At 44.0% G+C, this 12,430-nt stretch overlaps 1 protein-coding gene across 1 annotated transcript in view; it reads right to left on the reverse strand.

Annotated features, from left to right (window-relative positions):
• LOC112239048 (titin) overlaps nt 1–12,430 on the reverse strand; it is a 176,769-nt gene that overhangs the window by 15,651 nt on the left and 148,688 nt on the right. The window contains 16 exon segments of the mRNA XM_042320092.1: nt 98–397; nt 2,543–2,833; nt 3,000–3,311; nt 3,424–3,726; nt 3,823–5,889; nt 5,999–6,298; nt 6,416–6,697; nt 6,831–7,124; nt 7,334–9,100; nt 9,209–9,514; nt 9,691–9,993; nt 10,085–10,384; nt 10,591–10,884; nt 10,988–11,284; nt 11,391–11,693; nt 11,808–12,395. Coding sequence (XP_042176026.1) covers nt 98–397; nt 2,543–2,833; nt 3,000–3,311; nt 3,424–3,726; nt 3,823–5,889; nt 5,999–6,298; nt 6,416–6,697; nt 6,831–7,124; nt 7,334–9,100; nt 9,209–9,514; nt 9,691–9,993; nt 10,085–10,384; nt 10,591–10,884; nt 10,988–11,284; nt 11,391–11,693; nt 11,808–12,395 — 8,307 coding nt within the window.

The following is a 12,430-nucleotide window of genomic DNA, read 5'->3' on the forward strand; positions in this document are numbered from 1 at the left end:
AGGAAAATAAAACATGTTTAATAAGGTTTGGGCTTTGAATAAGACAACAATTGTATTGCATCTATTAAAAGGACATGGCCACTGAATGCATGCTTACTGTATGCGTTTCTGGCGATGACAGGCTCGGACTCCAAAGGCACACCAGGTCCGAACTTGTTTACTCCTCTGACACGGAAGACGTACTCGTTGTTCTTGATCAGTTTGGAGCTGACACAGGACAGAGTCTTGCACTCGGTCTCCATGATCACCCAGTTGAGTCTGCTGGTCTCACGTCTATCAACAATGTAATGAGTGACAAGATCTCCACCATCCTCCAGAGGGATCTTCCAAGACACAGTGCACTTCTCCTCTGTCACCCTGGTGATTGTGACCTTTTCCTCAGGAGGCCCTGGTGTATCTGGAAATACAGAGTGAAACATTAAATTGGGTTATTATAACAGTGGAGGCTCTTCAGAGGAGTAAGGGGAGGACCATTGTCCACAGTGAATTTCATAAAAATGTAATTGTGAAACATTTAAAAAACGTGATCCTTTTAAGATAAAACTGTACTATACTAAATATATTCACGTCACCAAATAATTGACTAAAACACACTGTTTTGCAATGAAGGTCTACAGTAGCCTCAACAGCACTCTGTATGGTAGCACCATGGTATAGCCGGAGGACAGCTAGTTTCTGTCCTCCTCTGGGTATATTGACTTTAATACAAAGCCTAGGAGGCTCATGGTTCTCACCCCCTTCTTACACAGTAATTATGACAACTTCCCGGAAGACGTCCTCTAACCTATCAGAGCTCTTGCAGCAAGAACTGACGTGATTCATCCAATCAAAGGATCAGAGAATGAATCTAATACTGAAAGCATAAGCTACAGCTAGCTGGCACTGCAGTGCATAAAATGTGGTGAGTAATTGACTCAAAGAGAGAGAAAGACAATAGTTGAACAGTTTTGAACACAACAATTTCTTCAAAAATTAAGGAGAAGCAAGAGAGAGAGCTAGCCTGCTGTGCCACTAGAGATTCAGGGTTCGAGTACAGGCTCTGTCGCAGCCGGCCGCGACCGGGAGACTCATGGGGCGGCGCACAATTAGCCCAGCGTCGTCCTGTTTAGGGGAGGGTTTGGCCGGCAGTGATGTCCTTGTCCCATCGTGTACTAGTGACTCCTGTGGCGGGCCGGGCGCAGTGCACGCTGACACAGTCGCAAGGTGTACGGTATTTCCTCCGACACATTGGTGCGGCTGGCTTCCGGGTTAAGTGTGCATTGTGTCAAGAAGCAGTGCTTGGTTGGGTTGAGTTTCTGAAGAAGTAGTGTACTGATTCCTCCAGGCCAGTAATTCTGAACAAGGTCTTCCTGCATTCTGCTGTAACTGTTTTGTAGGATTTAATTGAAGCTTCACGTTTCTCAATAATGTAGTTGTTCACAGGGGCTCTACCGTCAATAGTTGGTATGTCCCATGTAATGACGACAGACTCCTTTGTGTAGTCTTTGACTCTAACTGAACCAGGTGGTCCAGGAGTGTCTGGAAAATACAGAAATGATTAACTGACTGTTCACGGCTCTCGACCTTCGCCTCTCCCGAGTTCATACGGTGGTTGCAGCGATGAGACAAGACCGATTGGATACCACAAAATTGTGGAGAAAAGGGGGTAAAAAAAAAGAATACAAAAAAAGAGAGAGAGCTATGTATATATATATATATTTAAATTTTTTCACTTTAATTTACTTAGCTAGCGAATGTTCTCTCTGCTACCGCACGGCAAGCGGTACCGGTGCGCCAAGTCTAGGTCCGAGAAGCTTCTAAACAGCTCCCACCCCCAAGCCAAAATACTCCTGAGTATCAAATGGTTACCCAGACTATTTGCATTGCTCCCCCCCACTTTACACTGCTGCTACTCTCTGTTGTTATCTATGCATAGTCACTTTAATAACTCTACCTACATGTACATATTACCTCAACTAACCGGTGCCAGAGCGCGTAGATGCAAGAAGGAATTATAGCTACAACTATCAAAGTGATCATGTATGTGGCTGCTATGAAAGTTAACTGTGTTTGCGTGTGATCAGGGGTGTAGTCATTCAGCCAATTCTTAAATGGAGGAAAACAGAACAAAACAGGGAAAACATACCTGAACTCTTGTTTGCAACTATTAGACTAATGATTACACCCTAGATCAGCTAGATGCAGGGAAGAGTGTTCAAGGCAGTATTGAATGTGTCACTGTCTGTCACCTTGATTACTCAAATTTCTGTCAACCAGTGTACCTATGTTGTAAACTTCCATTCATAGGCTACATTGTAGCAATCTCATGATCGGTATAGGGAAAATGAGCTGGGTGAATGGAATATGAATGAGAGTCATCCAACATGCTGTAATAGAAATACAGTAAGACCATGCTCATTTAAAAAAAAACATTGTCCTCCCTCATCTTAAACGGCACCAACCACCACTGTATTATAGTAATATAGTAACATTTAGTTGAAAACTATTTTGTTTCCATGTCATTGCAAGTGTATATGTCTTTGTATCTACTTTATGTTCTTACCGAGTACTTTAACGTTGACAGACGCTGTCTTGGTTCCACTGGCGTTCTTCACGGTCAGAACGTATCTTCCTGTGTCGTTTCTGTTGCAGGACTTGATGATGGCCATGGCTCTTGAACTGGTGTATGTCAGGGAGTATTTCTCTCCCAGCTCCAGCACCTTGTCACCTTTGGCCCACCATACTATGGGTTCGGGTTTACCACCAATTACACCATCAAGGACCAGGTCTGATCCAGCCCGGATAGTGACATGCTCTCCAACAAGAGAGCTGTCAAGTTCAGCCTTGGGAGGAGCTATAAGACAAAAATAAAATATAAATTATGAAATAATACATATATATATATATATATATATATATATATATATATATATATATATTAATATATAAATATGTGTATATATATATACATATGCGTAAACTTGACAGTAACGTAACATTATCTAACAGTAGTATCTTACTGTATTCGTCCTTGCAGGTGATCGGTCCTGTTGTTTCAGATGGTGCACTGTGAACTCCAGCTCCATTTTTGGCAATGACACGGAACTCAAAGATTTCTGCTTCACCCAGTCCTCCAACTGTGAAGTGAGTCTCTGTGATGGTGGTGTAGTTACATTTCAACCAGCGGGCGTTATCCCACTCATCATCACTCCACGGCTTGCGCTCCACGATGTATCCGACAATCTTGCTGCCACCATCATTGAATGGTATACCCCATGCAATAGTTACTGAGGACCTTGTGACATCAGTCACCTCAGGTTTAACAGGAGGATCTACATGGAGACAAAATGAGAATGTACAATCAGTGCAAAGGTCAACGGTCAACATGGAACATTCCAGAGAGTCCAAATATTTAGAAAAATGTCCTTTGAATGTTGCACTTACCGACTGGGTTCAAAGCCACTACTGGTCTTGAGGCCTCACTGGCTTTGCTGAGACCAGAAATATTCATAGCATAAACTCTGAACTGGTACTCCAGGCCTTCAATGAGACTAGAGACTTTGTATTGGGTATCCAGGCATGGAAGTTTGTTCTCCCTGACCCAAAGAATGGTGTTTCTCTCCTTCTTCTCTATCCAGTATCCAGTCACCTTGCTGCCGCCATCAGCATATGGCAGATCCCACTTGATGCCAATAGCCGTAGCAGATACTGTCACCACATCTGGGCGGGTTGGTGGACTTGGTGGAACTGATATTGAGAATAAGACAAAACAATTAATTATTAGTGTCTTCACATTTTCAAACCATTAAAGCAAATGTAAATTGATTTTACACATGAACTTACCAAATGGATGCTCAATGACAACAGCTGAAGACTCAATGGACTTGCTCACGCCATACTTGCTCTCAGCAGAGACACGGAAGGTGTACTCCATGTATTTGGTCAGATGGCTTACTTTGATCGTGGTGCGTTTACAACTTGAGTTCACCACTTGCCAGGATGTAGAACCAGATTCACGTTTCTCAACAATGTAGTTGTCGATATCTGTTCCACCGTCATCCTCTGGTGCTGTCCAAGCCAATGAGCAGCCCTCTGATGACACTTCAGAGATTTCAATGGGTCCTACTGGTGGAGTGGGTCTTCCAACAACGTTGACAGTAACAGCAAATGTCTTCAGTCCGGCGGCATTGTCCAAAGTGAGGTAGTATTTTCCACTGTCTCCTCTCTTGCTGTCTTTTACCACCAGGGTGGTTCTTTCTGTAGTAGTCTTGATGATCACTCTGTCAGTCTCTTTTAGCTTCATCTCCTCCAGTTTCCAGGTGGCCTTTGGAGCTGGTCTGCCACTGATGGGGATATCAATGGTGAATGCATTGTGAGTCTTGCATGTGATGAGCTGGTTATTTATGCCACTGAGATCTGCTGTGGGCTCAATCTTGGGCTCCTTGATGACAACGGATGCTAAGGCATCTCTTGGGACACTGATACCAGCCTCATTGATAGCCTTGACGCGGAAGTCATATTCTGTGTTCTCAATCAAGCCGTCAATGACTAACTTTAGGTGTTTGGTTTGACCGCCAACAATCCAGCGATCAGAGCCCTTTGCTTTGGCCTCAGCAATGTAACCTGTGATGCGGCTGCCACCGTCATGTTCAGGTTTCAGCCAGGCCAAGATAGCAGTAGAATTAGTAGTGTCAATAACGTCAAGACTCTTGGGTGGAGCAGGGACCTCAGTTGCAGTGATCGGTTCAATCATCTCACAGGGTTCTCCCCTGCCATATGTATTTTCAGCGATGACTCTGAACAGGTAAGGTATACCTATTTCTAGGTTGGTCATTCTGATCATTTGGCGTGAGGATTTTTCGCTGACTGACTTCCAGCTGAGACGACTAGCCTCACGCTTTTCTACGATGTAGTGCTGAATACGGGCTCCACCGTCGTTGGCTGGAGCATCCCACAGCATTGTCAGAGCTCCCCTGGTCACATCCTTAAAGCTGATAGCTCCTGGAGGTCCAGGTGTATCAAGCACCTTCACGGTCAATGTGATAGATTTTCGGCCTCCGTTGTTCTCAAGCAACAAGGTGTATTTTCCAGAGTCAAATCTGGTACAGCTCTCAATGGTCAAGGTACTGTATGTGTCAGTTGTGTTGACATCTGCCATAACACCAAGTTCACCACCTGCCTTGGTCCATGTAGCCAGCGGAGTTGGTTTACCACAGAAGGCAATATGAAGAGTGACGGTTGCCCCGTTCTTCACAACGTGTGTCTGTTTGAAGTCTGCATCAAGGGTGATTTCTGGTGACGTCAGTCTATCAACAGCTTGCACTGGATTAGGAACTGCACATGCTTCTCCTTTTCCAGACCCATTCACTGCACGCACACGGAACCTATATTCCTCTCCAGCCGTTAAACCTTTAGCGGTGTATCTTGTGTTGATGCAAGTTGCTCTGTTGACTTGGTGCCATTCATTAAGGCTTGCCTTGCACATCTCAATGACGTAGCCAATGATCTCCATACCACCGTCAAACACAGGCTTGATCCATTCCAGGGTGACAGACGACTTTGTGGAGTCGGTGACCTTCACCAGAGAAGGAGCACTTGGTGCGCTTGTAGGCTCTCTGCACTTAAAGAGTCTTGATGTGCTGCTTGCTGGTCCGATTCCGGCACCGTTTTCAGCCATGACACGGAATTCATATTCATTACCTTCGTTCAGGTGTGTCACTCTGTGTCTGAGCTCAGTGATTGGTCTCTTGGATGAAACCTTCACCCATTGCAAGCTCTTCTTCTCACGTCTCTCCAGGATGTAGTGTTTGATCTCATTTCCACCATCTGATCTGGGTCTTGTCCAGCCTATTGTGATTGTGTCTCCAGTCACATTTGTGGCGTCTGGTGTTCCTGGGGCTTCTGGAACGGCTGTGAAACAAAACATGTGTTTGTTTTAGTTAAACATAACAATTTAAGTTAATAACAAATAATTATGTGTCAGTCATCTCTTTAGATCTTGTTGTGTGATGGAACTTACTGAATTGCATCTGTGCAATGAATGGATCAGAGTCGAGAGGACGTCCAACTCCGAACTTATTGACAGCAGAGATACGGAACTGGTACTCGTTGCCCTTGATCAGCTTGGTGGCGTTGAATGAACAAGCTTCACACTTGCTTGTCATCATTGCCCAGGAGATCCTAGATGTTTCTCTCTTTTCCACTGTATAACAGAGGATTGCAGCACATCCATCGTTCTCTGGGGGGTTCCACCAGACAGTTGCCTTTTCTGCAGTGATACCAGTGAAACGCACTGGTCCCTCAGGTGGTCCAGGGGTATCTAAAGAAAGCATACATTGTTAATGGTAAGCATGAATTCACCCAGTTGTTGTTAAATCATCTGCATCACAATTTGAGGGAAAATAAATAATGTAACTCTTTTTATCTATAAACCAACCTGAGACTCTGATGTTGACACTCTCTGTCTTAGTTCCAGAGCTGTTCTTGGCTTCCACCATGTACACTCCGCGATGGTCGCGATCAGCATCTCTGATGAACAGGTGGCTGGAGCCGATGTTAGTGGTAATATCAATCAACATCATCTTGTCAATCTCTTTACCGTCCTTGTACCATATGACCTGAGGCACTGGTCGACCCGTGATACTACAGTTTAGTTTGATGTTTTCACCAGCCTTGTACACAAGAGCAGTGTCGGCTCTGAACTCAATGTCGGGAGAAACTAAACAGAGAGACACAAAAACATGACATTAATGATAAATGTAATCACATAGAGACAAACTTAGATAGTCAGACAAAATAAACAGGTTGTATAATGTACAGTATAATGTTTATTTAATATAATGTATAATTACCACTTTCATCTTTTGTCATGACATAGCCCGATGACTGTGAGGGTGGACTGACTGTACCGACAGCATTTCTGGCAATAACTCTGAATTCATAGCGATCACCAGCCGAAAGTCCAGTGATGGTGAATTGCAAATCACTTATGTCGGTGAAGTTGCATCTCAACCATTTGCCTCTACCTTGACGTCTCTCTACACTGTATGCCACAATCTTAAATCCTCCATCTTTCTTGGGTATATCCCATTTGAGAGTGACAGTATCTCTTGTGACATCAATGACGTTAGGAGTACCAGGTGGATCTAGGGGGGAAAGGAAAGGTCAGGTTGCTGAAGTAGTGTATGTTCATAAAGAATGTATGTTCATGATAGCAGACTGTTCATTGAGGAAAAAACAACAAGGTAACACTTTACTGTAGTCCCCATTATGTATGCATTCATAAAGCTGTTATAACAGCTACACAAGACATTACAACATCTGTCATAGACAGTCATAAATATTTTATACTCACCAACTGGGGAGATTGCGAGGGCATGTTTGCTCTGTTCACTGACGGGACTCAGGCCAGCATTATTCTCTGCATAGACTCTGAAGGAATACTCCAGTCCTTCAATCAACTGAATGATTCTGTAGTCACGGGCAGAGATGATGCTGGAATTTACTTTAGTCCACAGCAGGCTGTTTCTGTCCTTCTTCTCAACATGGTAGCCGGTGATTGGTGAGCCACCATCAAAGCTGGGTGCTTCCCATTGGATAGTCATGCCGTCACTGGTAACGTTGTATGTGACTGGTTTTCCTGGTGCACCTGGTGGCATGTACTGGTGTTGGGCGATCACGTCTGGTGAATTCAAAGGATCGCTCACTCCGTATTTGTTCTCTGCACGTATTCTAAACTGGTACTCTGTGCCCTTGACCAGGTTGGGTATCTTGAACGTTGTCCTCACCACACTGGAGCAAACCATCTTCCAGTTAGCCTGGGCCGTCTCTCGTTTCTCCACACTGTAGCAAGTGATGTCTCCACCTCCATTGTCCTGTGGTTCATCCCAAGATATAATGATGCCCTGTGCTTTGACCTCATCAAATCGGACCGGTCCAACTGGCACAGAGGGGGGTCCGAGAGTGATCACATTGATGTCAAAGAAGTTCTTGATAAGCTTGTTGTTCAGAACCAATGTGTATAGGCCTGCATTCTCTTTCTTTGCGCTTCTGACTGTTATAGACACTTTGTTGTCTGTTTCACGGAAGCGAATCTGTTCACTTTCTTTCAAAGGAATGTTTTCCTTCATCCATCCAACAGATGGCTTTGGTTTACCCTTAAATGGCATTTCAATATGGATGTTTTGACCGACACGAACAAAGAGTTCGCCATTCGGATAATCTATCATGTTGGCCTCAGGTGGAATAATGAACTCCTTTACTGTTATGGGCCCAATCTCAGAGAAGTCACTGATGCCCTTCTCATTCTTAGAAAACACCCTAAAGTTCACAACAGAATTTTCCTTCTGGTTTTTAACTTCACATGTGCAACGCTTGCATGTTGTAGCAACAGTCCAGGATTCTTCCTCTTTAGTTTTCGTCTCAATGACATAGTCCGAAATGTGGCTACCTCCATCATGGTCAGGCTTGGTCCAGTGAAGAGTCACTGATGTCTTAGTAGCGTCTGTCATGACCAGCTCTTTGACTGGTCCGGGGGTCTCAGTGGCCCTGACTGGCTCTGCAGTCTCACATGTATCACCAGTACCATGCTCATTCTCAGCAGACACTCTGAAGAAGTAGGCGATTTCATCTGACAGACCGTCGATCTTGTATGATGTGTTGGGGCACTCTGATGACACGACTGTATACGCTCTGTTGTTAGCGTCTTTCTTCTCCACAATGTAGTTGGTGATTGGGGAACCACCATCGATCAGAGGAGCTTCCCAGCTCAGGGTCAACTTGCCTCTGGTGACATTCTTGATGATCAGTTTTTGGCAAGTGGATGGGGTGTCAAGAACCTTAACAGACACAGTGATGAACTTGGACTCGCCAACACCGTTCTCAATCTCCAGGTAGTATTTGCCACAGTCGTCACGGGTGACCTTTGGAATGACAAGAACTGTTGTACGTTCTGTGCTGGTGATAGTGTATCTTGCATCGCTGGCCATGTTCTTGTCATGTCTTCTCCATGTACAGTTTGGTGCAGGTCTGCCCTTCAGTGGAATAAACACCTCAATATCCCTTCCTGCCTTGGCGGTGTATTGAGTCGTCATGGGAACATCCAAATCAAGATCAGCCTCCTCTGTTAGACGGATAGCAGAGAAAGAAAAATAGGTAAGAGATTTGGTACTAGTGCAATAGGTACAATGTTAACATATTAATAGAATGTTGTGAATATTTGAATACGAACCAAGAATATCCTTGGATTGAACAGGCTGGTACATCTCGATTGGTTGACTGGGTCCCAGACAGTTGACAGCAGATACACGGAAGAAGTAATAGGTTCCTGGTTTCAGGTGATTCACAACATACTCTGTTGTCCTCACTTCTCCGTTGTGGCTGATGACAGTCCATTCCCTTTCTTCAGAGTTCATCTGCTCAACGATATAGCTGGTGATCTCGCTGCCACCATCATACACTGGCGCCACCCAGCCCAGGGTGATGGATGTTTTGGTGGAGTCGACCACTCTGAGTTTGGTTGGTTCACCTGGTGGGTCTAAAATTAAGAAAAAAATACATTGTCAAATGTAAGAGAAATGTTAAAGAACAAGTAGTAGAAGAAACATGAAACATGCTATGTTCTGACTGTAAGTTGCTGTGGATAAGAGTGTCTGCCAAATAACCCAAATGTAAATGTTATGTTCCAGGATGGCAATGAGGAGAATAACATACCAACTGCATCAGCAGCTTTGAAGAGGTCAGACTCTTCGGAGTATGGACCAGCTCCAGCCTTATTGACAGCACATACACGATATTGATAGTCCTTTCCAGTGAGCAGGTTGCTGACTTTCTGTCTTGTATCACGAATGGTGTTTTTGATAACCTTGAACCAACGCAAGCTTGTCTTCTCTCGTTTTTCCAGGTAATATCCATCAATGTCACTTCCACCATCAATTCCAGGTCTTTCCCATACCACCGTCATTGAGGAGTGTGTGATCATGGTGACTTGAGGCTTGGAAGGTTGACTTGGAGGAACTGCAAAAAAATATATTCATGTTAGATCACGTTGGGACCAAAATACAATATGTTCAGGTAGCTGGACAGATGTTGCTTGTTTTATCCTTACCAAATGCATTCTTTGCTTCTACGGGTTCAGATTCCAGTGGGTCTCCAACTCCATATTTGTTCACTCCTCGGACTCTGAAGATGTACTCATTGCCTTTGATCAGTCTTGGGACATTCACAATACATTCCGCCCAATTCTCAGAGATAATGGACCATTGAATTCTACTGGCCTCCCGTTTCTCCACAATGTAGTGGGTTACCATTGCGCCACCCTCGTCCTCAGGAGGATCCCACATTATGGTGATACTGTTAGCAGTGACCTTTTTGAGCTGAATCTCGCCAGGTGGTGGTCCTGGTTTATCTAATAAAGACAAAACATTTGAATAATACTATGTCACTTTGCACATTAATTGTTTTGGTTATTTGCTAATTAGAGATATTGAGTAACTATTGAGTATTGACTATTGACTATTGAGTATTGAGTAACTTTCCATATGATTTTTGATACTGTGCTAACAGTGTAGACATATAGGTACCAAAATAAAAATGATAAGGAGCAATACGTACCAAGAATTTGTACTCTGACATAGGCATATGCTGAGCCCAAAGAGTTTTTAAGCCTCATCTCATATGTTCCAGAGTTGAGACGTGTGGTATCCCTGATGATAAGAGTGGAACTATCAGCAGCGTTCTTCTGTACCAGCTGAGCCTGGGCACCGGACTCAAGTTCCTTTCTGTCCTTGTACCACTCAATTGTCGGTGCTGGTTTGGCAATGATTCCAAATCTAAGCTCGACAGTGGTTCCAGCTTTGTGTTTCACAACCTCGCGATATTCATCAGGAATTTCAATCTCAGGGGCACCTATGATATAACACATAAGATGCATTACATTAACTAATAGTTCAATGGAATGTTCAATGAAATGTTCAATTCCTACTTTTATCATATTTGGAACATAACCCACCATATGTATCCACGCAAGTTGCAGGGCCTGCAATGATGGATGGATTGCTAATTGATCCAACTGCATTCTTTGCCATGACTCTGAATTCATAGGTCTCATCCTGAGTAAGTCCTGTCACAGTATAATGTGTGTCAGAAACATTGGTCAAGTTAGCCTTTGTCCATCTGTCCTTCTGGCCCTCTTTCTTCTCAATCAGGTATCCTGTGATCTTGCTACCGCCATCATAATTGGGCTTCTGCCATGCAATGCTGATGGAAGTCTTTGTGATGTCAGTGATCCTGACATTGGTTGGAGGCTCTGCAAAAACAGATGTGTAGGTTCAGATACCGTAGATGATTTGTAAAGTTTAGAGGACACACAGTAGTATTCAATCACGAAAATGACAGTAACCAAGTCGACTTACCGCAAGCGTCAATTGCAAGTACTGCGTCTGAGATTTTGCTGAGCGGACTGCATCCAGCTGCGTTTTCTGCTGTAACCCTGAACTCATAGATGAGGCCGGCAGCAATGTCTGGCACTTTGTAGTGTGTGGCACGGATAACAGTCTTGTTAACCTTCTGCCAACAGATGCTGTTTCTATCCTTTATTTCCAGGTGGTATCCAAAGACATGGCTTCCTCCATTGGAGGCTGGCTCCTTCCAGGCTACAGTGATGCTCTCTCTGGTTACAGATGTAACCATAGGAGCTGATGGAGCTACAGGGACGGCTAAAATGAAAGAAAATAATATTTTGTATATTCCGTATTTTTTAAATATGCAGATATATATATATATACAGTACGAACAGAACACATTAATTAATAGAGTGGTATAAAACTCACTGTAGGGCAGATCTACTCTGACGATTGGAGAGTCAATGTGCTCACTGACACCGTAGCGATTCTCAGCCCTGATTCTGAACTGGTACTCCAGTCCTGTTGTAAGCTTCATGATTTTCATAGTGCATCTTGCGACGGCCGAGGAGACCTCAGTCCAGTTGGCGTTGGTTGTTTCACGTTTGAGGATGATGTAATTTGAAATGGTGCTTCCACCATCATACCGAGGAGGACACCACTTCAGACTCACACTGTCCTCTGTCACGTCAGTCATTTCCACAGGACCAACTGGGGCGCTTGGTCTATCCAGGACCACAATGTTAACAAAAGACTTGGTGGTTCCACTTGTGTTGGAGGCACAGATGTCATACCTTCCTGAATCAATAGCAATGCTCTCACGAAGAGTAATGATGAGGTATTCAGGAGTTACTTCAGAGTTGAATCTCATAGTTGACTTCAGTGCAACATTGTCCTTTGAAAGAGAAACCTTTGGCATAGGTCTGCCAGTAAGTGGGATCTCACATTTCAGGTTTGATCCTGCTCTGACATAGACTGTATTGTGGGGGAACATCTTCATGTTGATCTCAGGAGGTTCTGTTGAAAGAATATGGATCATTATGAAGGAAAAG

This window comes from Oncorhynchus tshawytscha, linkage group LG03 (assembly GCF_018296145.1).
Source record: "Oncorhynchus tshawytscha isolate Ot180627B linkage group LG03, Otsh_v2.0, whole genome shotgun sequence".
Classification (NCBI taxonomy): domain Eukaryota; kingdom Metazoa; phylum Chordata; class Actinopteri; order Salmoniformes; family Salmonidae; genus Oncorhynchus; species Oncorhynchus tshawytscha.